Consider the following 26352-nt stretch of genomic DNA (forward strand, 5'->3'; position numbering starts at 1 on the left):
CACTTCTCCTCAGGGGATCTCAAAAACACCCCAGCTATTTGAATACGATCGTCACCGCACCCTTGTCCGCCACGACTAAGCACTAGGTCCCTGACCTATCCCTTAGTACGCGTAAGTCCCTGACTTTACCGTACACGTTACACATGTAAGTTCGAAACTTATCCACCGTATGTATCTTAACTTCTTGCACACCTTATTTGATCTGAACGACAGTCTCCTCTTAAATGTCCTCTTTCAATTGGCAGAATTTCGACTTCTAGTAACAGGTATTCTGCTTACCTTATCAGTGGTGAGTGCTCAGGGCTGAGGAGACATCATACCAGCTCAACGTTGTGTGACAGCGTGTATCACAACGGTTCGCCGACTGGGAGACAGTGTCCCTGAAAACTGTCCGCTGTCCTGGATACGGACCACGAGTTGTCAATTACCCTTCTCTTGACATCACGTCAGGGTCACCAAGAAATTGTTAGGCTACGGATTCTAGTTATTGATCTGACTCCAAATTACAACCAACTCTGAACTGTTTTAGCACACACTTGCACACCTAACAAATTTGCGAGTTCGTTCTGTCAAAGAGAAGACCAGTTGATCAATCAGACCGAATTCACCAATTGTTTATTCCTGACAAAGCAAGATAATAATATAGGTCCCAGGTCCCTCACACCAAAACTCGTGTGTTCTTGTGACCATCAAGAGACAACACATTCTTCCGGGTTGCCCAGTTATGAAGAAACACAATATGAACATTCAAACATGTAAGACATTGTGTGATGATTGGTCGATGGCCGTCTCCTCCCCACTGGGTGTTATCGGTGAGTGCAGCTGTCCGGCCTCAGCTGTCTGGCGGTTGGGTTTTCCCCGCGAAGCCCGACCACCAGGACGGGGTGTTATTCTCGTTTCTCACTGACCTTGAGATGTTCTCGTCAGGTGCTCTCCCTGTTCTTGCCGAGCCGATGATAAATCCTCTTGCACAACACTTTGAAGAAAACAACTTCGTGCAGTTGCCTGCACATTTCCTTACCACCCACCATGCGACCACACAAGCACAGCCACTACTGGAAATTATATTGATGTGATTATATATAAGTCTAACGCAGCCTCAATAAAATATGTTTGCAAACTGCCGAAAGCACATTTCCCTTTACTTTACTGCTCCCTCTTGCTTTCTTTGGAGGCATGATTAGGGGTTAATACAAACCTCAAAGTAACGAAAATACAATAACGGAGTCAGTCGGCATCCAGGCCGCGCGGTTGGGTTTTCTCGGGTCCTCCCGGCTCATCTCGCGAGGTTCGACCTCCGAATTTTTTTCGACAACCAAAGCAAAAAATCTCGAATTTTTTGTTCGAGTTCCGATTTGTTCGAGAACCAGGACGTTCGAAAACCGAGGTTTGACTGTAAAATAAATAAATAGATGCAGGTCACTGACAAGTGCCGCTATTTGAGCTAATTTTAGAACAGTCCTGCGGGCGACTCATGCGGTCCTCACGGGCGAGCACCGTGTTGGTCATCTATAGGGCTTAGAAATGATTGTATTAGATTTATTTAAAAAAGAAGAGTACAATTTGGGCTGCATGATATTGTAACCATGTTTAGATATCTTTGAGGAAGATACTCAACTCCCATGTTGCTCATGTGGTGAATGAGGAAGTTGGTCTGGCTCTGTGATAGTGGTTCTTTCCCTGTATCACCAGTCCCAGAGTTTGGTATGCATTGCCAGCAGTAAGTCGTTCCCAGTGAGCGTTACCTTTTGTCACCCATTCTGTTCATAACTTTTTTAAACAGAATTTCTAGGTGTAGCCAAGGTATTCTTGCCCCTAGTGGAGGAGTTAAAGTATCTAAGGTCTTGTTCATGAGTGTAAGAGCAGGACAGAGCATGAGATCGACGGGCGGATTGGTGTAGCGTCCGATGTAAAGTGAACTCTGTGGTGAAGAAAGAGCTGAGGCGAAAGGCTCTTGATTTGCCGGCCGATCTACATTCCTACTTGTTTATGGTCACGAGTTATTGGTCCTGACCAAAAGAACAAGATCCTAGGGATACAAGTGGCCAACATTAGTTTTCTCCACAGGGTGTTCAAGCTCTCCCTTAGAGATATGGTGAGATGCTCGGTCATCGAGCCGCTACTCTTCCGTGTTGAGAGGAGCCAGATGAGGTGGCTTGGACATCTGATTATGATGCCTCCTGGACAACTTCCAGGGCGGACGGACGGACGGATGGAACCGAGAATGCTTCATTAAGAAGCATTTATGAAATGTCTCCATTTATATATTATATACATAATGCACCTTCCCCCATCTTCTCACATTCTGGTAATTGCTTAATTTACAAAATAGGATGGGGTAATGTATTTTTTAATTCCTTGAAGACAAATAGTTGGATCTCTGATGTCCCTGCCATTTGCCATTGTAATTGAAGCAGTCTTGCATTGTGATCAGCGAAAGTACTAAATTTGTACACCTTGTTTCTCTTGAGTTTGCGTTAAGCAAACTGAATGTGGGCAATCCAAATGATAAATGTTATATAACCCTAAAGACAAATATCTTTTACTGTATAAATCTAGGGGTGGCTCCTGAGTGTGTTAAAACATCTGAAAGTGCCTTTGGACTTGGGTTGCCATCACATCTTTCTCTACACCATAGAGAGTCATTACTGGTGGATCCTGAGGTACACGCATTTTGAACATAGACATTAACAACGTTTATTAACTTTTTGAAATGATCTCTTCTGCTTACCGTCTCACAGAGGGTTATAGAACGTTCGTATGTGTCTGGGGAATTCTTCAACCTGTACCTTCATCAGAATTACCTGGACTTCTTCTCTGAGATGGAAGACGTCCACAAAGCGAGCGAGTATATGTCAGATGCTGACCTCCTCACATCAGATTGGATGGTTAGCTCTCCTTTCTCTCTATTATCAGTAGGGTAAAACTAACCTGTCTCATAACGGTCTAACCCCAGCTCACATTCCATATGAGTAGGTGAACAAGCCAATGCTTGGTGAATTCCTCTCCTCTCACTTAAATATTGTACAGAGAATGAGATCAAATTCCTTGTTTGGCATGCACGAACTTGGCCAATAAACCTGATCCTCTCCTCTCCTCCCTTTCCCTTTCCCCTTCCCCTTCCCTTTAAGCTAAGACTTTATATATGTATCTGCTTTATTCTTGCACTGTTCTGTCCTCAGAGTGGTAATACTCTGGACAAATACGCGTCTGCAGTGGCCACCAGAGGACTTCTTCACACCAACTCTCAACAAGTAGCTGTTGGCTTCAGACCACTTCACAAACCCAACTGGTTGCTCGTCAACAAGAAGGTAGGACTTTAGCATCAATTGTTGTTCACCATACTGTGTACATATGTAATACCTGTAAATACTTCTTAGTGGACTCGTGACTATATACTGGTGGTTCTTAACCTTGTTGGAGGTACCAAACCCCACCAGTTTCATATGCGCAGTCACCGAACCCCTCTTTGGTGAAAAAATAAAAATTCAAGACATCAATGTTTTCACTGGTGCACAAAATGAGCTGTGCATGAACAATCCATTGTTCAAAGAACAAAACCAACACAATGCATGGACTCCAAACAAGAGAAGAGGCTCTGCCGAACCCCTGAGACTGACTCACCAAACGCTTAGGGTTCGATCGAATCCAGGTTAAGAACCACTGCTATATACCATATTTTCACGACTGTAAGGGGCACATAAAAGCCTTTAATTTTCTCAAAAAACGAAGGTGTACCTTTTAATAAGGTACACCTTTTGTGTGGACCAAATTAAAAAATCTGTAAAGTTGTTTTGTGTGGCTTCTGTAATATACAAGTGTAATATCAAGACCCGATGAGCCAATCAGAGGACATTCTGTTTTACGTACGTAGATCGGGACAAAAGAAAAACAGAGGACTAGACGTAACACGTAGATGAGTACGTACCTTCGCCGCCATTGGTAAATAATACTATTGTCCGTGCAAAGTACATACCTCCGTCGCTATTGATAAATAAATACTACCGTTTATGCAAGTCTGTAAAGTTGTTTTGTTTGGCTTCTGCCACACAGAGATGTAATAAACAGGCGTACGTTTTAGGTAGATCGGGGCGGTAAACCAATCAGAGGACTTCATGTAACACGTAGAGTACGTACCTCCGCCGCCATTGATAAATAAATACGATCGTTTGTGCAAAGAAAACAGCATTAGGACCTTCTAAAATGGCATAGACAAAGAGACTTGCTTACGAGGCACAATTCAAGCTTCCTGGAAAGCCGGGATCATTGCCGAAGAGCAACATAACAACGAGGAGACAATGGCGAGGGAAATTGGCATGTCAGATGTCGAACTTGCCCAACTGTTTAATTTGGATACAGAAGATGAGGACTTGGACGCATTTGCGTATGAATATCGATTAACAATAATGTGAGTACAGTAAAGTACATGGTTAAACAGTAGAATAAAGAACAACCGAACCCACGTTCTTGCTCCTGTGACTTTTTTTTAATTTTGTTTACCGTAAATCATGGCATGCATGCACCCTAAAATGTGGTGCGCCCTATGTGTGGATTAAATACAAAATAGACACCGTAATTTAGTCAGCGCCTTTTAACCCGAAGCACCTGATGGTCGTGAAAATACGGTACTATGATGATGATTTCAGGGGGCACAAAACTGCACTGATGCAACATTATACACAAACAAACCAAGTAAATTTGAGAGATTATTAGGTCTTAAAGCACTTTCCAGAGTATTTTTGGAAAAGACTCCCCTAAATGTCTGTCTTGCTTAAGTGTGTACACATTGTGTCTACAATGATTTGCTATCAAAATATCAGCAGAATTTTGTCATTGTCAAAGCCGTGTTTTTTTTTTTTCTTTTTTTAAGCACTCTAATCCTACAAGCTCCCCAGTTCTACTGTGGGCAGGTTACACAGCCAGCAACAATCTGGTTAAAAAGACTAAAAAAACGTTTTATTGCCGTAATGTTTTCATGAGAAGTTAATGCTAATTGCCATTATAAAATGGACTCAGGAATGCCCAAAATAAGTGCTTAAGTGCACAGTACAGTTTTAAAGTTGGTCATAAACAGTATGAGGGCAGCGAGTTAAGAACAAAATATTAGTATTTACCGTAATTTTCGGACTAAAAGTGGCTCCGGAATATAGGTTGCATTAGCCATAAAATGCACAATAACGTGAAAAAAAAACACGAGTGGCTCCGGAGTACAAGTTGCATTTTAGGGGAAATGTATTCGACAAAATCCAACAACAAGAACAAACATGAACGAGCAACAACAGGCTAAACGATAGGTATGCTATCGTGACATAAACACAAACGAAGAGCTGAGAACGGGCCTGACGTAACATTCAGAGTTATTCAAAAAACTATTACATAAATAACACGTCTGTGTCACTCCAATTCATTAAATCCATCGATCGTCCTTTATGGAAACGATGCCGCGTATGTGCCACGCCGCTGACGTCTAAATAGTCTAAATATTCCACAGACTAATATAACGATATATAAAGTATATATCAAATAACTATCATATAAACAACAATATTATCAAACCATCTGTGTCACTCCAAATCATTAAATCCATCGATCAAATTCCTTGTTCTTTGTCAACAACGCCGCGTGTGCGCCCTGACGTCAGCCTCGTCGTTAGTCCACAGATCTTGTATATAACTATATTATAGCGTTAACAATGTACAAGGAAAGACGTGGGTTTGTTAAACGGCTCTTTATTTAACAAAACGAGAGTTCAACGAGCCAACAAGTACTGAACTGTAACGATAAAACATATACAAGTTGCTATACGAAATAAAATATATCAAATAACTATAACATAAATAGTTCACCACCACACGGCCCCAAGCACCGGCGTCGACTTCCATCCCCGGAGGTGGCACTTCCAGCCATGGAGGTGGAAGAGAGCTCCATAGAATAGGACCGGGCATGCGTAAAACCCATGTCCGAGCCCCAGCCACCGTCCCCGGACAGCCACCCGGCCGAACGCTGGCCCCCGACTTCCATCCACGGAGGTGAAAGAGAGCTCCGTAGAGTAGGACCGGGCGTGCGCAAAAGCCATAATAGTTTTTCAAACCTTCTGTGTCACTCCAAATCATTAAATCCGTCAAACTCTTCGTCCTCCGTGTCACTTACAAACCAAGCTGCTAATGATGCCGGTAGTACGTGGGGCCCTTCGTCATCCCGTGATCGAATCTTTGTCCTTTACGTAAACAACCGTCGCGCCGCGCCACGCCACTGACGTCACTTGAAATTCAAATTACAGTAATCCCTTGTTACATCGCGGTTCAACTTTTTTCTTTTTAGAATTTTGAAAATTTGTGAAAAAAATTCACATATAAGTCGCTCCTTAGTATAAGTCGCCCCCCCACCCAAACTATGAAAAAAACGCGACTTATAGTCCGAAAATTACGATAAATAATATGGAAATACGGAAATTAATGGCTCACAGCTTCAGCAATGACCAGGAGCTGGAGGTCAAAAACTGATTGATAAAGTTATATTGATACCAGCAATGTTATTTGAATTTATTTGTACCACATAGTACTGAGTTTTGAAATAAACACAATAAGTCTTAAAATCACTTAAAAAAAAAAAGTTCCTAATGATTCTTTTGTAGAAATGTAGGGCTGCAACTTTCTGTCAGGATCGGAATGGAGCAGGGCGACCAAATGCAGCTTCTACCAGGGTTTATTTAGGGAAAAGGTAATTGGAATGGAGCATGAAGGGAAACAGACAGGAACTGGCAAACTAACTTAACATCAAACACCAACCGGGCTGACTGATCGACAGGGATGGCAAACAGAAAATGACCGAGGGGAAAAACAGAGAGACAGGAACAACGAGAGACAAGAAATAATCCGACTAGGTTGTGAAGTCCCCTAAAACAGGACTTAAATACGCGACAGGTAACGAGAGGCAGGTGAGAAATCACACTGCTCATGGGCACACAGGAGGGGAGGGGCGAGCACACAGGCACACGGACAGAAACTATAACAATATGCGCATAATAAAACAACCGGGGACGAAACGTGACAGTTTCTCAAACTTTTTTTTTTTGATTAATCAGCTTTTTTTTATTTCCAAGTCATGAGAAGTACATAAACAGGATGACGTTTTAATATCCCAGAGCTCTCAATGAATTGATTTATGTGTTTTTTTTAAGTATATGTGGAGATCAAAGACCTTGACAATTTGTCATTGACCACTGCGGAAAAATGTATATACACACCATACAAAATTGGCCAAATATGCCTTATTTCAGAACAGTAATACAGAAGCTCATGCCTTAAAATACTAATTAATTTTATTTATATACCACCATAAACAAGATCTAAAAAGCAAGGACTGTACAAAAAACAAATTGAACTAGAGGTGCACAGGAGACACTTGCCCTCAGTTCTGAACTATTGGGCAGGAATTCAAAGGCATGGAAGGGTGTACACTGCCCTCAGGAGGAAACTCAGCCGTGACAGTATGTTTAATGCTTATGGCCCACATGTCCATCGTCCCTCAGGTGGGGCAGCTGTCCTGGGCCCGGAACGACATAATTCATAGTCGTCTTGTACTCACTATTTATCTGCAAGTGGTGGCAGTCTGTGTTACACTTCATAAAGTCACTGTAACCTTGAAGGACCTGGACGGCTTAACTGGACAGTTGCCTCTACCCTATTTCCTTTTAGGGGACGTCAATGCACATAATCCTGTGTGGGATGGAAATTGTTTGAATGCTACAGGGAGGACTGTGGAAGATTTTATCATCAAAAATGACTTATGCCTGTGGAACGTCGGTCCCTCCTCCTATCTACATCAGGGCCATGATACTTATTCTGCAATTGAGTTATCAATTTGCGATCCTGACCTCTTGCTCGACTTCTCTTGGCGATCCTTGGATGACTGTGATCACTTCCTCTTGATCATGACACCTGCTGGAGCAGATATGCAGTTCAGACCTCCAAGATGGCAACTTAAAAACAGCTAACTGTAATGTCTTCCAACACCTTTGTGATACCCACCTTGGCCACTCACCCCGGAATATTAAAAATCCTGTTGGGCACTTCATTGAGACGTTGATAGTAATTGCGGAGGAAACTGTCCCTACGACCACAGGACAGCCCCATCGTAGGTCCAACCCATGGTTTGATGTCCACTGCAACAAGGCCATTGACTTCTGGAAGAAGGCAGAGAGAATTTTTAACAAACATCTGACGGAAAATCCCATCAAATTGAAGATCTGCCGGGCTCAAGCACGAAGGACTGTTAATGAGTCTTAAGATCAAAGCTGGAGATAATGTTTCCAGTCTTGCATCCGATGCATCGTGGTGTTTCATTTAATGATGAAAGTGAAAAGGGGCACTGTGCAAGTTCAGCACTTGAAATGTTAAGATGGACTTCTTACAACAAAGGAAGATATTGTTAACAGGCTTGCTGAAACATTTGTGAACGCCTCTGTGGATAATTGTCGACCTGAATTTCGAGCTTTGCGCCGGAAGGAGGTGGGAAAGAACTTGAATTTCCTATCAGATAATACAGAACCTTACAATCAGCCTTTCTCAATGGATGAATATCTCTGTTCCATAAGACTCTCCATTGACACTGTAGTGGGCCCTGATGTGATTCACTATCAGTACTTGAAACACCCGCCAGCTAGTGCCATTGGCCCATCTCCTGATGATATTTAGCGTGAACTGTGTCTCAGGAAATGTTCCTCTGTCTTGGCAGGAAGCAACTATTGTTCCCATCCCTAAAGCAGGCAAGGCCCACTCTGACCCCACAAACTACCGTCCAATAGCCTTGACAAGTTATTTATGTAAAACCATGGAAAGGATGGTAAATAATAGACTTAGTTTGTATCGTTGAAACGACAGTAAATTTGACTATTAGTGTGGCTTTAGGAAGAGGAAGAGTCCGGTGGACCATCTTGTCCAACTGGAGACCTTTAGACGAGAAGGATTTATCAGAAGGGAACATGTGGTGGCAGTCTTCTTTGACCTCGAAAAAGCCCATGATACAATTTGGAAATATGGCATTCTAAATGATCTGTACTGCGTGGGATTTCGAGGTCATATGCCCATTTTTGTCTCTAACCTTTTGTCCAACTGGGTACTACCGTTTCCACTCCGCATTTTCAAGAGCTCGGGGTCCCGCAAGGCAGTATTCTCTCTGTCATTTTAGTCAGTATTAAAATCAATAGTATCGCGTAAGCAATCAGCCAATATCTGTTTTGTAGCCTTTTATGTCCATGACCTCTGTATCTGTTATAGAGGTAATTGCATGAGTACGATTGAGGGACAACTCCTACTATGTATACCGTATTTTCACGTTCAAAAGGCGCACTGTAATAAAAGGCGCAGTCTTAGTTGTGTGCCATGACTGTTTAACACACACATGGGGCGCAACGGCTCATAGGGCACAAGTTTTATATATACAATCCACACCCACACTTACCCCTTTAACGTTCTCATGGCGCTCTCAACTACGTCCGCCTTACAACAACACACACACACACACACACACACACACACACACACACACACACACACACACTCGCACACGGGGCGCACTGCAAATCCACGCCCACACTTCCCCCGTAAACGTTCTCATGGCAAAAACAACAACAACACACCCACACACACAAGCATACAAGTGTACATATTTAAAAATGAAGCGGGAGCAAAACTGAGTTTGGTATTCACATTTTTAATACCGGTAATGGGCATCAATTAAACCCATCGAAGTCCTCATCCTCTGTTTCCAAATTGAACTGCAGTGCTAAATCTCCAACAGACATGCCAGGTTCACTTTCTTCACTGTCAGTCACTTTCCGTGCCGTGTGGCTCCTCGGATATGATGCCGGTGTTGTGCTCGATTTGGTTCCCCCGTGAGATTTTGTCCTCATCCTCTGTTTCCAAATTGAACTGCAGTGCTAAATCTCCAACAGACATGCCAGGTTCACTTTCTTCACTGTCAGTCACTTTCCGTGCCGTGTGGCTCCTCGGATATGATGCCGGTGTTGTGCTCGATTTGGTTCCCCCGTGAGATTTTGTTCCCCCTGCCGCGGGAGCGCGCACGCCTTTGGAAAGCGAAAAAACGATGCCGTACGGCGTTAGCACTATGTTGTTTTCAATAAAAACATGTAGAACTCACGTTTGCGTTAGTCAATTTTAATTTTTAAAAAGGATTATTCTCATTTGATGTATTTAAGTTCATCCGCGTTCTGCCGTTGAAGCGGGGTGCATTCAAAGACCAGTCGTACAGACGGAACAATCATTCACTTCACCAAAAAGCAACGATATAATTATCTGAGCTCTTTGCATAAACCTCGATGCAAAGAAACTTCTCCTTTTGGGTACCGTTACATGCTACAAGGAGTATATATTACAAAGGAGACTTTATACTTAATTGTGATCATCATTCATCCATCCATTTTATTACTCAGGTATTTTCAAAGCAAATTAATATTGTTGCATTTATTAATTTGCTTTAAAATGACAGCACAATATAATTAAAAGCTGACTCTATAGCAATGTCGAACGTGTTCATTTGAGAAAAAGCCACACACGTTTTGTGATCAAATCTTTCATAACGAGAACGATTTGAGTGAATTGATTTGAATTAATAATTGAGAAGAAATCTCAGTTCTGAGGCGGCTCGGTGGCGCACTGGGTAGCACGTCCGCCTCACAGTTAGGAGGGTGCGGGTTCGATTCCACCTCCGGCCCTCCCTGTGTGGAGTTTGCATGTTCTCCCCGAGTTTTCTCCGGGCACTCCGGTTTCCTCCCACATCCCAAAAACATGCTTGGTAGGCCAATTGATCACTCCAAATTGTCCCTAGGTGTGAGTGCGAGTGCGAATGGTTGTTTGTCTCTGTGTGCCCTGCGATTGGCTGGCAACCGGTTCAGGGTGTCCCCCGCCTGCTGCCCGATGACGGCTGGGATAGGCTCCAGCACGCCCGCGACCCCCGTGGGGACTAAGCGGTTCAGAAAATGGATGGATGGATGGATGGATCTCAGTTCTGAAGGCTCCTTTTGTCCCAAGCAAAGTGACAGGTGGTGGGGAGGGGGGATAAAAATTGTAACAGGACCTCTATAAAAAATGTCAAGCCGTGAGAATTTGTGCCCCCCTCCCATTTTGAGAACGGTGAGTCCTGGACATCGACTGACATAAACTCACGGGGCCGCCGTGAGGATGTGTTCCCCCCCTTTAATTTGGCCTAGGAATGAGGGAACTTGTTCAAATTTGCCACACTACCTGAACAGACCCCCAGGAAAAACAGAAAAAAATCTGTTGGAGTCCAGCACTCACCGTTCTCAAAATAAGGGGGGGGGGGGGGGGGACATATCCTCACGGGGCCCTCGTCACGGCTTGACATTTTTTATAGAGGTCCTGTTACAATTTTTATCCCCCCTCCCCACCACCTGTCATTTTGCTTGGGACAAAAGGAGCCTTCAGAACTGAGATTTCTTCTCAATTATTCATTCAAATCAATTCACTCAAATCGTTCTCGTTATGAGAGATTTGATCACAAAACGTGTGTGGCTTTTTCTTAAATGAACACGTTTGACATTGCTATAGTGTCAGCTTTTAATTATATTGCGCTGTCATTTTAAAGCAAATTAATAAATGCAACAATATTAATTTGGTTTGAAAATGGATGGATGAATGATGATCACAATCCTTGTAGCATGTAACGGTACCCAAAAGGAGACGTTTCTTTGCATCGAGGTTTATGCAATGAGCTCAGGTAATTATATCGTTGCTTTTTGGTGAAGTGAATGAGTGTTCCGTCCGTACGACTGGTCTTTGAATGCACCCCGCTTCAACGGCAGAACGCGGATGAATTTAAAGACATCAAATGAGAATAATCCTTTATAAAAATTAAAATTGACTGATGCAAACGTGAGTTCTTCATGTTTTTATTGAAAACAACATAGTGCTGACGCTGTACGACGCCGTACAGCATCGGTTTTTCGCTTTCCAAACAAGGCGTGCGCGCTCCTGCGGCAGGGGGAACAAGATTTCACGGGGGAACAAAATCGAGCACAACACAACTTTTACGAAAGCTCGAACAACAGTGCCAGCAGACATGTTAGCATGTCAGCAAGCTCGTCCATTTGCTTCACTTGTTTTTTCACATCAGCTGTGAGATGGGCACGCATAGAGTCACAGCAATGGTGACGCGTGGAAAAAACACCCGGTCTCCTTACTTATGTTTGTGTGTATATGTATACACAATAATGAGACAGAGGACGACAGCGAGTGCTCAAGTGTGTGACTGTATTGAACCGACGCCCGTGCGTCATGACATAACACAACACAGCAGTACCGCTGGGGCATACCATGTATGTGGGGGCGGGGGGTTTTCCACTCCCTCTAACTGTTAGAGTGGAAAAGATGTTAGAGTCTAATATCTCCCCTCTTATAGATGATACTTTATACATTGCTTCAAGCTCCTGCAAAAAATATAAGAAACAAAACTGTGGTGCAGACCAAATTTAAATTCATTCATACTGCAAATCCACGCCCACGATTCTCCCTCTAACGTTCTCATGGCGCTCTTTAATACGTCCGCCTTACAACAACAACACACATAGGGACCACTGTTTTGGGAATTTCTTGAAGCTAGACCCAGGTCCATCAGACCTTTTGGTCTTAACATGAAACCTTTTCTGGAGGACTGGAACATTGATCATTGGACAGTCTGCGATCTGCACGTCTGCCCGACTCCCCCTTGGTGTCACAGTCGGGTGTGGAGCATGGAGCAGGACGACCAAGTGCAGCTTGGACCAGGGTTTATTGAAGCAACTCAAAATACAGACTCGGTAAACTGACATGATTTAAACAATAACTTGACTGACTGACCGGGACGTGGAACAAGAAGACAGCAGGACATGACGGCACCAAGACAAGACGACACACCGACGACAGGAACCAAAACCAATGACCAAAACCAAAACCAATACCAATGATCCGACAGGGAGAGAGGGGCAGACAGGACTTTTATACAAGACAGGTAACGAGAGGCAGGTGGGAACAATCACACTGATCATGGGCACACAGGAGGGGAGGGGCGAGCACACAGACAGAAACCAAGACAACAGACACATAGTGGAGCAGTTGGGGGCGAGACGTGACAGAACCCCCCCCCCCCCCCCACAAGGGACGTCTCCCGACGTCCCAAAAAAAAACAAAACTAGGGGAACCGAACCGCACCGCACTCGGGCGGCGACTTGGGGAACCGAACCGCACCGCACTCGGGCGGCGACTTGGGGAACCGAACCGCACCGCACTCGGGCGGCGACTTGGGGAACCGAACCGCACCGCACTCGGGCGGCGACTTGGGGAACCGAACCGCACCGCACTCGGGCGGCGACTTGGGGAACCGAACCGCACCGCACTCGGGCGGCGACTTGGGGAACCGAACCGCACCGCACTCGGGCGGCGACTTGGGGAACCGAACCGCACCGCACTCGGGCGGCGACTTGGGGAACCGAACCGCACTCGGGCGGCGACTTGGGGAACCGAACCGCACCGCACTCGGGCGGCGACTTGGGGAACCGAACCGCACTCTGGCGGCAACTGCGGGGACAGATCCGCACTCTGGCGGCGACTGCGGGGACAGATCCGCACTCTGGCGGCGACTGCGGGGACAGATCCGCACTCTGGCGGCGACTGCGGGGACAGATCCGCACTCTGGCGGTGACTGCGGGGACAGAACCGCACTCTGGCGGCGTTTTCGGGGACAGATCCGCACTCGGGCGGTGACTTCGGGGACAGAGCCGCACTCGGGCGGTGACCTAGGGGACAGAGCCGCACTCGGGCGGTGACCTAGGGGACAGAGCCGCACTCGGGCGGTGACCTAGGGGACAGAGCCGCACTCGGGCGGTGACTGCGGGGACAGATCCGCACTCTGGGGGTGACCTAGGGGACAGAACCGCACTCCGGCGGCGCCCTAGGGGACAGAGCCGCACTCTGGCGGTGACCTAGGGGACAGAGCCGCACTCTGGCGGTGACCTAGGGGACAGATCCGCACTCTGGCGGCGACTTGGAGGGAAAAAAAAAAACTAGGGGAACCGAACCGCACTCGGGCGGCGACTTGGAAGTCTGTGCCGCGATCGGCGGCAACTCAGGAAGTCCGTACGGCAATTGGCGGCGACTCCGGAGTCTGTACCGTGATCGGCGGCCACTCAAAGTCCGTACCGTGATCGGCGACATTCGGAAGGCGGGGCTCTGCGCGGCGGCAAGAGCCATCACGCGCCGCAGCAGTGGGAGTGGAGCCAGGGACGATCGCGGGTCCGACGCAGCTGGCTTGGAATCTGGCGACGCCCGCAGGTCCTGCAACGCTGGGATGGAGCCCGGTGGTGGCCGCGAGTCCGATGGCGCCGGGGGGCACTCCGATAGCGGCCGCGGGTCCGGCGTCGCGGCAGCGAAGTACGATGACGCTCGCAGAGGCGATAGTGCCGGAAGGAACTCCGATGGCGGCCGCGGGTCCGGCGTCGCGGGAGCAATGTCCGATGGCAGCTGCAAGCCCATGGCGCTGGAACAAGCTCGGACGACGATCGGGCGTCGCAGCGGGAGCTGGTGGTGGAGGGGGGTCCAAGCGCTGGTCGTTGTGATGGTCGGATCATTCTGTCACGGTCGGGTGTGGAGCATGGAGCAGGACGACCAAGTGCAGCTTGGACCAGGGTTTATTGAAGCAACTCAAAATACAGACTCGGTAAACTGACATGACTTAAACAATAACTTGACTGACTGACCGGGACGTGGAACAAGAAGACAGCAGGACATGACGGCACCAAGACAAGACGACACACCGACGACAGGAACCAAAACCAATGACCAAAACCAAAACCAATACCAATGATCCGACAGGGAGAGAGGGGCAGACAGGACTTTTATACAAGACAGGTAACGGGAGGCAGGTGGGAACAATCACACTGATCATGGGCACACAGGAGGGGAGGGGCGAGCACACAGACAGAAACCAAGACAACAGACACATAGTGGAGCAGTTGGGGGCGAGACGTGACACTTGGACTTTAAGATGACCTGTAATTGTAATGGCTCTAATCCAAAAGCAAAAGCAAAAAACAATCGCTCATCCAAATGATTACCAGGGTGCCTTTTTTGATATACGACAAGGTTTTCCTTTACATACTCCCATTTATACTGACAGATCAAACGTTGAGGATTCTGTGTCCTCAGCAATGGTAGTGAATTCCACTCAGTGTGGCCTGCGTATTCCTACACTGTTCTACTCTTACAACAGAAGCTAAAGCCTTGCTTTTAAGTGTTGAGTACATAGGGGAAATCAATGAACTGATCTGATCTGTACGGACTCTTAAGTCATGCCTTCAAGCCCTGGAGTTTCTAAAGATGATCACCCGCTTATTGTGGAAATACTTGATAAGTGGATCATTTGGCTTACATGAATTCGAACATTGTTTTTTTTGTTGGGTTCTTGGCCATGTAGGACTAGCCAGATAGAGCGGCTAAACAGGTCTTGAGTGAATTTCTGAGTGTCAGATCCCGGCCTCTGATTTGAAACCTCTACTGTGTTACTGTGTTATATAAATGAAACATGGCAAACTGAAGATGGCTGTGTGGATAATAAGCTGTATAAAATATGAAACACTTTGAGATCAACACTGACTCGGTCCTTTTCATGTAGACATGACCAAATTGTGTATACAATCTAAATCTCAATCTTTTTTTATTTGCCAAGTTTGACCATGCCAAACAAGGAATTTGGTAAATCTCAGCCTCTGTACAATATTTAGGTAGCTAACAACATTCAGGACGACATGTGCAAACATTTACAATTATTCTCAACATCCCCTGATCTTAAACTCCCAGAAGGGCAAGGAAAAACTCAAAACTCCTACTAGGGGAAATGAGAAACCTTGAGAAGAGACCACAGATAGGAGGATCCCTCTTCCAGGATGACCAGGTTGCAATGGATGCAGAGAGGACACATATTACACATAATATAGACAATCCAAATGTAAAGCGTCGAGAGCAGGATGTGATTGCACAGTAATTTCTCTGAGACTCTGAGTGGTGTGAGTTCATCAGAGCGACAGCCTGGGGCAAGAAGTTGTGTCTGCTGGTTTTGGCGTGCAGCGCTCTGTAACGCCGTCCGGTGTCAAACTGGTCATTCCTTGATTAACACATAACATTTCTGTGTGAGCTACTAGAACCAGAATTTCCTAGGGGGCAATCCAAAGGGATGAATAAAGTTGAGTCCAAGTCTGTCGTTCCTCACCCCTTTCCTGGACTTGGCTGCCTTGATCTTCATCCTTGCCCAGGCTGTCAGTTCATCAAAGTGCTTAATGGAGCGTTTGTAAGATGCTTGTTACATTGTCCATTTACCCTCTGAGCGTGCATAGTCTTCCGCCTGATGGGGATTTTAGGCCTCTGGCCACCTGCCTTAACCGGATGAGTAATGAATGCCGCCACAAAGACAATGGTTGATATGGCAAAGCCCATGGCTATTCCGACCTCCAGTTGCTGCCATTCCGTCATGATGTCATCTGCTGTGAAATACGTACTTGTGGAAGTTAAAGTAGTAGCAGAAGATGTTTTTGATGCATCCAGGGATGTGGAAGAACTCCGGAGCGAACTCTACTAGCTTGTGTGGTACTGAGCTGTAGGCATTTGCCAGGTCGAGCAATACCGCAGGCAGGCAGGCGGGCGGGCTGGGCGGGCAGGCCAGGCAGGCCGGGCAGGCAGGCACGCACGCACGCACGCACGCACGCACGCAAGCACACACACTTTATTGATCCCGGGCCTAGGCAGGAATTCAGGAGCCAGCTGTTAGATACAGAAACACAAATAGCTGAACAGATGGACAATTCTAACATCGATGACAGAAGATAACGTAATATTAATGAATAATAAATAGATCAAATGAATAAATAGATTCATAATTAATGGATCAAATATATAAACAATATACTTAACCCTAGCCCCAACCTCCGTGATGAGTTAAAAAGTCTCACAGCATAGGGAAGGATTGAACCACTCAGCCTCTCCATGGAGCGAGACGGTGTCGCTGAATCGGGGTTGTCTTTGATGGAGAGTAGCCTAGCTCAGTGGTCCCCAACCTTTTTTGCGCCACGGACGGATTACGTGTCAGAAATATTTTCGTGGACCGGCCTTTACATAAATAATTGGTACACTTATATAAATAAAAAATACATTTATAATAAATATATAAATACGATGAAACAAAATGATACAACTGGCATAAAAACAAGTATAAACGACATAAACATAAAACTCGCCATTACGTTGAATTAGTGGGAGCACTGAGCTTGTTTCTCAGAAACGAGCCGGTCCCATCAAGGCGTAATCGGATACAATGACACCTGAAGTGGTTAAGGTTTGATTTTTAATACAGGATGCTTGGTCTCCATGTGCCGAAGCAGTTTTGAAGGCTTTATTGCCTCATTAGCTAGCCTGTTGCCACATATTATGCAGAGTGGGGTTGGCGCGTCAGTCACCTGTGACGATAGATCCAAATTTTAAGTAGGACTCCAGAAATTATCTTTTAAATGCAGCTTTCCTTTTCTTAGAAGTTGTAGCCTCTTCTTCTTCCGTCTCCTCAGTGGGCTTTTTTCCCTTTCAAAGAAGCTTCCCAAACATCTCTGTTTCTTGCCCATATTTGCTTGCTTCGCGGGCTCGACTGAGATGACATGTCACGTGACCGAGACAAGGGTCTTGACCCGAACCAACGGATGTTATTGGGAGAGAATCGCCAATGTTTTTATATTTTTCTAAATAAATTCTTATTCATTTTTGCTAGCTTTTCGGGCTCGACTGGGGAAACATGTCACGTGACCGGGACGAGTGTCTTGACCTGAATTAATTGATCGTCGATCTTTTTTTTTTCTGTGCGGCTTGGCGGCCTGGTACCAAGTGACTCACGAACCGGTACTGGTCCGCGAACCGGGGGTTAGGGACCCCTGGCGTAGAGGATGGCTGAGGCCACCACAGAGTCATAGAAGGTCCTGAGGAGAGCCCTGCACACACCAAAGGACCTCAGTCTCCTCAGCAGGTGGAGGCGACTCTGGCCCTTCTTGTACAGGGCGTGGGTGTGATCAGTCCAGTCCAGTTTGTTGTTAAGGCAAAGGGAATTTGTAGTCCTCCACTGCCTCAATGTCCGATCCCTGGATGTTCACCGGAGTTGGGAAAGACTCGCCAATTTTTAAATATTTTTCAAAATAAATTTGTCCTCAATTTTGCTAGCTTTGCGGGCTCGACTGGGGAAACATGTCATGTGACCGGGACGAGCGTCTTGACCTGAATAAATTGATCGTCGATAAAAAAAAAAAATAATAATAATAATAATTCTGTGCGGCTTGGCGGCCCGGTACCAAGTGACCCACGGACCAAGCCAACACCCGCTGATCTGCCACAGACACCAGATCAGGTAGCTTCGTGCCCACATCAAAAGCCACCTTCCTCACTAGTTTGTCCAGGCGGGAAGCATCCCTCTTGGCCCTCTTGGACACTCCAAACCTCTCTTTGCACGCCTCATAGATTAATAGCAAGGTTAGTTTGCGCTCAACCGTTCCTTACTTTTCAAGTGATCGCGTCTGTGCTTCTCATCTTGGTTTTCGCCTTTTGCTACTTGATCTTTGCACGTCTTTCTGGATACTTACATGGGCTCACTGACTGTGCGACCCTAGGGGGAAACATTACGAGCGTCCCGCTCATCAGCTGCCTCCATCTCCTCTCCTACATTCGCTGAGCTTGCCCTCTCAGCATTGCTGGGTCCTGGTGCATTTTGGTTTGTCACCTCTCCTCAAGTCCCTTCCATCTGACCTACCGAAGCCGTGCAGTCATCCTGGATGGGAATCCTTCCACACTTTCTTTGAGTCACCTTCTGCCACCCGCATGTACACTCCCGGAGAAACTCCTCATCGTTGCTCATTCCATTCGTCACCATTTGATCCGTTAAAGTAGGACCATCTTCCATCTCGCCTCTCGGAAGGCCTTCAAGTAGTTGTTTTCTCACAATGCTTTTTGTAGTCTGTTTTAGGGTCCTCTCTGAAAGCTGGTGGGTTGCGGTGACTAGCTGCCCATCCCTTGTTATGGTCTCTCGTGGATGAACTCAATCTGTTCAACAGATTTGATTCTGCCTCCCCCCCACCCCTTCACCCCTCACCTTTCGCAGCCTGCCGCCCCCCCCGCCGCAACTCAGCCTGCCACCTTCAACACTCCAGCCCCCCAGCCAGCTCACCAACCCCCTCTGACCCCTCCGAAGACACTCTTCAGTCTTAACTCCCCCACCCCAATCTTCTAACACCCCCCTCTCCTTTACAGATCTTCACGTGAAGAGTCACCAAAGAAAGATCAAGGCAGGGAAGGCCTGGGTCATCCTGGGTCACTTGCGTTCACTGGTGGGAGCGCAGCTGGACCCCCTGCAGTTTGCTTACAGGCCTGGTGTTGGGGTGGACAATGCAGTGATTTATTTACTGCACAGATCACTGCTTCACCTGTAGGACATCGGGAGCACTGGGAGGATCATGTTCTTCAATTTTCCCAGCGCTTTTAACACTATCCAGCCGTCACTGCTCAGGGTGAAGATGGAGAAGGCGAGAGTGGACCAATGCCTGGCTGCTTGGACTACAGACTTCCTCACCAACAGGCCGCAGTACGTGAGGTTACATCGCTGTGACTCTGATGTGGTTCGCTGCAGCACAGGTGTCCCCCAGGATACGGTGCTCTTTCCTTTCCTTTTCTCCTTGTACACTTCGGACTTCACCCACGACTCCACACACTGCCACATCCAGAAGTTCTCCGACGACATGGACATTGTTGGATTTGTTTCTGAGGGGAACGATCTGGAATACCGGACGGTCATCAAGGACTTTGTCAGCTGGTGTAAGCTCAACCAGCTTCAGCTGAACACCAGCAAGACGCAGGAGATGTTGTGAGCTTTGGTAGGACAGCACCCCACTTCACTCCGGTGAACATCCAGGGATTGGACATTGAGGTAGTGGAGAACTACAAATTCCTGGGTGTTCGCCTTAACAACAAACTGGACTGATCACTGATCGGGGTGGGGCGGTACGGACCGGGACAGGGGGGAGACTAAATAAGATGGTCAGGAGAGCGAGCTCTGTCCTGGGCTGTCCCCTGGACTCCATAGAGGTTGTGGGTGAGAGGAGGACGTTAATTAAGCTGAAATCCATCATGGACAACACCTCTCACCCCCTCCATGACATTGTGCGGCCCCTGAGCAGCTCCTTCAGCAGCAGACTATTACACCCACGGTGTAGGTAAGAGAGATTCCGCAGGTCCTTCATTCCCACTGCTGTCAGACTCTACAACATGCGTGGCACTTGATCATGTGTTTCGTCTCTACCGCTACTAGTGGCACTTGTCTTTGTCGTTGTCTGTTATTTATCCATTTTTACATTTGGCACTTGTCTCTTGTATTCTTGCACTCTTGTACACTGCTGTGACGAGTAACTTTCCCCGCTGTGGGATAAATAAAGTTCTATCATCATCCATCCACCAGTCATTCCCGATTGCCCACCAGACTTTCCTGGCTGCCAACGGCTCTTTCACAGTAGTCACTGGTTCCCCAAAAGTGTCATTTGAGTAGTACAGGTTTAACTGCTCGGCAATTCTGCCCGTCACACCTCCTCCAGTGCACTTTGAGGTCAGTGTTGTCAGCGGGTGTCACTGTTCACTGATGTTTCGCTCCTAACCAGGACACTTCCCGGTGAATGGGGCAGTGGTTTTTGTGAGGGGGTGTCCCCATGCCGCTCCCTGTTTCAAAACAACGTGATGAAACCTCTAGAAGGACTTCATTAATAATTAATAATAATTAATGCATGTTCTCCCCGAGCCCGCGTGGGTTTTCTCGGGCACTCCGGTTTCCTCCCACATCCCAAAAACATGCTTGGTAGGCCGATTGATCACTCCAAATTGTCCCTAGGTGTGAGTGCGAGTGCGAATGGTTGTTTGTCTCTGTGTGCCCTGCGATTGGCTGGCAACCGGTTCAGGGTGTCCCCCGCCTACTGCCCGATGACGGCTGGGATAGGCTCCAGCACGCCCGCGACCCCCGTGGGTACTAAGCGGTTCAGAAAATGGATGGATGGATGAAAAAAATTAAATACATTAAGCAAAATGTTTCCAAAAGACATTTTTATTTTATTTCAAATCATCCATCCATCCATTTCAAATCATATGTTTGATAAATAGGAATTCTTACCTCCCGGTTGAGTTCACGCAGCAGATTTGTATACATTCTATAATTTATATAAAATTACAACAACCACTGTCGTACATGACTAAGGAGTCAGTATTTGCGAGACCAATCACTGTCATGATTTAATGAAACAAAAATGCGAAACATATCCGAAATACAAGCAGGAATAAATCTAAGTGAAAAGCATCAAATAAATTGTGAAGAATGAAAAGTCATTGTGCTGGATTTTAATGAATTTTAATCCATAAATTATATTGTGTAAAATATTGCCTATTCTGATTGGCTGTTAGCAACCAAAACGCAAATCCATCTACCACTGAGCAGAAGACGTCCAGTAGCCAATGACGTTACGCTACAGCGACGCCAATCAAACAAACTACAGTATGCCCCATTAACTTTGTATGCCAGCGACGAGGATACTCGTCATTGACATTAATGATGTGCGATTTTGTCAACGAGTATTCTCGTCAACGTATTTTTATTTTATTAATAGGTAGATAAGATCCCGGCCACCTCTCCACTTAAAATCAACTCTATAGAGCAGGGGTGTCCAAACTTTTTGCAAAGCGGGTCAGATTAGGTTAGATGAAAATGTATGTGGGCCGACCATTCACACCGACATTCCTCGAACCATTACCATTGTAAATGAACTTGTAAATATGTAACTATATCCTTTGCTGTCTGCAGATAGGTTGATATTGCAAATGAGAATCTATTGTCAATTGCACTACCAGAAAAGTTAAAGATGAAAATAATAAAAAATTAAATGCGTAAAAATGAAAAATTTTATGAAAGTTGAATGATTTTTTTATTAGATGTATTAAGTTTCTTTTATTATTGTTATTGTTGTATTAATGAGAAGGGTGATATTGGTGTTTCGACTGCTGTACACAGGCCAGGTTGCATTATGTCAGATTTTTAATCCAAAATAAATCATTCTCCATTGTATCTTTTTTATTTCAACTTCATACACAACAAATCACTTCATAATCACAAAATAATAATCCATAGTCTTTTTGTTGTTTGCGATCACTGTAAGTGCGCGGTGCGGATGCGCAATAGTTTGTAGAGTTAGTATGAAGTAGACAGCTCTCACCAGTACTCCGTGTTTTTTTTTTTTTTTTTTTTTCCCCTGTGCAGTGTCACTTGCAGCGTCTCTGATTTTAGCTTCGCCTTAGTCCTTGGTGTGTGGACATTTGAACGAGGAAGTGTCTGTCACTGATTATCTTGCAAACGGACACCTGTGTGCGCGTGAACTGGGAAGGGGGAGACGCGCTCGCAACCGAACATGAGCGCTGGCTTATGTGCGTGTTCCATTCGAAGGAGTTTCATTTCTGTGGCTTGCTCTGGGGCGCGCAGGTCCTCGCGACAGTGCCAGCAGGCCACGTATTATTGCTTTTATGACACAATGCTTCGGACCGGTCTAAATTTAGACGTGGGCCGGATTTGGCCCACGTTCTGTTCCAAACTGTTCCAAAAGTTTTTGCCAGCATGAGGATCGTGCCAGGGAAATAGACAAGCCAAACAGGATCAAGAACTGCTTCAGATGGGCATGGCTCGAGAGCAGCGTCATTGTACAACTCGGAACATATCCGTAAAATAGATGTCCTGCGGAAGGTTTTGTGTATTTTCTGTCAAGATATGATAAGCTATGAAGGTTGTGGCGCTAGGAACATTAAGGAGCACATCGAAACAAAAAAACACAAAGGTACTTTTTCACTTTTACAAGCATGTGGGTTGAGAAAGTAACATGTTACATGTAAGTTAATGTTGCGCTATTGTCATGATATTTTCATGATATTGTCATGATATCGTTAAAGAACAAACCTTCAATGATATAAAGGACTGTCTCAGAAAATTAGAATATTGTGATAAAGTTCTTTATTTTCTGTAATGCAATTAAAAAAACAAAAATGTCATACATTCTGGATTCATTACAAACCAACTGAAATATTGCAAGCCTCTTATTATTTTAATATTGCTGATTATGGCTTACAGCGTAAGAAAACTCAAATATCCTATCTCAAAATATTAGAATATCATGAAAAAGTATATACGTATATAAATCAAACATTTGAATATGTCCATTAATGCACTCAGTACTTGGTTGGGAATCCTTTTGCACGGATTACTGCATCAATGCGGCGTGGCATGGAGGCACTCAGCCTGTGGCATTGCTGAGGTGTTATGGATGTCCAGGATGCTTCAACAGTGGCCTTTAGCTCATTTGCATTGTTGGGTCTGGTGTCTTTCAGCTTCTTCTTCACAATACCCCACGAACTCTCTATGGGGTTCAAGTCAGGGGAATATAAAAAAAAAAAAAAAAAAAAAACTTTTCCTCACCCCCCGTGGGTGGTCTCTTTTTCCTTTCAAGCTCGGGTCCTCTACCAGAGGCCTGGGAGCTTGAGGGTTCTACGCAGTATCTTTGCTGTTCCTAGTACTGCACTTTTCTGGACTGAGATGTCAGATGTTTTTCCTGGGATCTGTTTCAGCCACTCCTCCAGTTTGGGGGTTACTGCCCCTAGTGCTCCAATGACCACAGGTACCACTGAAGTCTTAACTCTCCAGGTCTTCTCCAGCTCTTCTCTGAGCCCTTGATATTTCTCAAGTTTCTCATGTTCCTTTTTCCTAATGTTACCATCATTTGGGATGGCTATGTCAACCACAACGGCTTTCCTCTGCTCTTTGTCCACCACCACAATGTCCGGTTTGTTCGCCATTACCATTCTGTCTGTCTGGATCTGGAAGTCCCAGAGGATCTTGGCTTGGTCATTCTCTACCACCTTTGGAGGTGTTTCCCACTTGGATCTTGGGACTTCCAGTCCATACTCTGCACAGATGTTCCTGTACACTATTCCAGCTACTTGGTTATGGCGCTCCATGTATGCTTTACCTGCCAGCATCTTACACCCTGCAGTTATGTGCTGGATTGTCTCAGGACCTTCTTTGCACAATCTACACCTGGGGTCTTGTCTGGTGTGGTAGATTTGGGCCTCTATTGCTCTGGTGCTCAAGGCCTGTTCTTGTGCAGCCAGGATCAGTGCCTCTGTGCTGTCCTTCAGACCAGCTCTTTCTAGCCATTGGTAGGATTTCTGGATATCAGCTACTTCAGCTATGTTTCGGTGGTACATCCCATGTAGGATGTACCACATATACCATAATGTGGTATATATATATATATATATATATATATATATATATATATATATATATATATATATATATATATATATATATATATATATAAATGTAAATCCCTTAAATGTTAATATTTACAAGTCCCACTAACAAATCCTTTTTAATCCATGTTGCTTGTTGAATTACACTTTGCTGTAATTGCACATAGTAAACTAATGTTGTTTTTTTAGCATCGGGAAAAATGCCTGGCTGCCCAGTGCCTGTTTCGCCACTTGTGTATGACACCTGTCAGCCTTCAGACTGAGTTGCTACCATTTCTGGCAAAATTCACCAATCGCTTGAGCAACCAAGGTAACACGCATGCGCGCGCACACACACGCATACACACACACCCACACACACTTTACAATCAAATAGAATATCACAAATCAGTGCTCACTTCAGTCAAATGCAGAGGAAATATCACACATTTACACACACTTTGTTAGGTTCAAAATCAGCAAAAGGATCAGCAGACAAAACCAGTGAGGCAGAATGTTGAGTCTTTTCTCGCGAGGAGTGCATTCAGACTTACATCAATTCGACTACACTAAAGGTCTGTTTACACTCCTCTCTTTTTATTTAGGAATGCCCTACCTACAATGTGAGACTAGCCCCTGATAGGTGGGGGGGAAAGCGTGGGCTTTGTCTCATTAGAGAAGAAACGAGATTCTATGAGAAACGAAAAGAGTGCAAGGACAAAATGCTACGTGAAACAAAGTAGTCATGTGAAAAGAGTGCAAAGACAAAATTACATGTGCAGACATCAACAAAATAGATTTGAGCTATCAACAACTTTCTTGGATTCCCAGAGGTGTAGAAGGTCAGGAAGCTCCAGACAGCATCGTTTGACTTGTTGTGGACTGAGTGATGTCTGCAAGGCGAAACAGCAAGCATTCTGTGCATTAACTTTATTACCGTATTTGCCGGTGTATAAGTCGACTCGGTGTTTAAGTCGACCCCCTAAAATTCGACGTAAATTTACGATTTTATGATATATCCTTTGTATAAGTCGAGCTCAATTGTTGCAAGTCACTCGTGTTAGAGATTTGCTCACTCCAACTTATTTTGCAAGAACCACACAGAGACAAGGCAAGTTCTTTTAGACACCTGCAGGTGGAGAGATCACTCGCTACAGGAATGAAATCTGAAAGGTCTCCTTCCTGCAAGGGCATATTTATTAGGAGGAACAGAGTGGGGGTGAGAGTGGGGGTCAGAGTAGACAAATGGCCGAAGCCCCTGGCTGATCAAAGCACAGCAGGGGGTCCTTCACGATGTTGTGTGAACTAAACAACTTTGATTGCTTCCTCTGCAGCTAGTCACTTTGTTCTACTACTTTTATTAAGACAGGACAACCGAGTTTAAGTATTACAGGTTACATTCCAACATAATCATAGGATCAAACTAACCTGAAAACCCTAACATCTCCCTCCTGATTTATCATATGATTATGCCACCCCAAACAACAACGACAAGCAAGAAAAAAACATATATACGTATAATGAAGAAAGTAGAATGGTAAAAATAAAAAAAACAAACAATGATAGCAACACATTCCAGTGACGATGAGGCATTACCTCAAACTTATTGTGTAAGCGAAAAACCTGCTGGCCAGATGTTATTAGCAGGAAAATTCTTACACGGCCCCGTTGCCACAGGCGACCAGAATGCTATGAATAATAAAAAATAAAAAGAAAAACACAGAAACAGTACATCATTGTATCCATCACTTGCGAAGCATTTTCGATGGTCAAATCATCAAGTTTCTGTAAAACATGCTCAACAGAACAGCACCTACGCAATCCATGTTTCATCATCGTCATCACATCCGTCATCTCTAAGGAGTTGTATATGAACCTGGGCTACAGTAGAGGACACAAACTTCGACACAGCAGACTTCAAACATGGGATAACGCAGGTCGTAAACAAGCACAA

The 26352-nt window shown here is 45.3% G+C and overlaps 1 protein-coding gene across 15 annotated transcripts in view; it reads left to right on the forward strand.

The window, feature by feature from the left end:
• The window catches only part of rad17 (RAD17 checkpoint clamp loader component), a 183008-nt gene that overhangs the window by 81797 nt on the left and 74859 nt on the right, over nucleotides 1–26352 (forward strand). For 13 of the 15 annotated variants that reach the window (XR_011086589.1, XR_011086588.1, XM_068650069.1 and 10 more), the window contains 4 exons: nucleotides 2560–2663; nucleotides 2742–2888; nucleotides 3183–3311; nucleotides 24609–24729. Coding sequence is in view for 13 of the 15 variants with exons in the window: in XM_068650069.1 (XP_068506170.1) it covers nucleotides 2560–2663; nucleotides 2742–2888; nucleotides 3183–3311; nucleotides 24609–24729 (501 nt within the window). In the remaining 2 variants the exon portion in view is untranslated. The remainder of the gene's footprint in view (nucleotides 1–2559; nucleotides 2664–2741; nucleotides 2889–3182; nucleotides 3312–24608; nucleotides 24730–26352) is intronic. The other 2 variants (XM_068650072.1, XM_049762350.1) reach the window with 1 other exon arrangement.

The sequence above is a fragment of the Syngnathus scovelli genome, chromosome 3 (assembly GCF_024217435.2).
Source record: "Syngnathus scovelli strain Florida chromosome 3, RoL_Ssco_1.2, whole genome shotgun sequence".
In the NCBI taxonomy this organism is placed as follows: domain Eukaryota; kingdom Metazoa; phylum Chordata; class Actinopteri; order Syngnathiformes; family Syngnathidae; genus Syngnathus; species Syngnathus scovelli.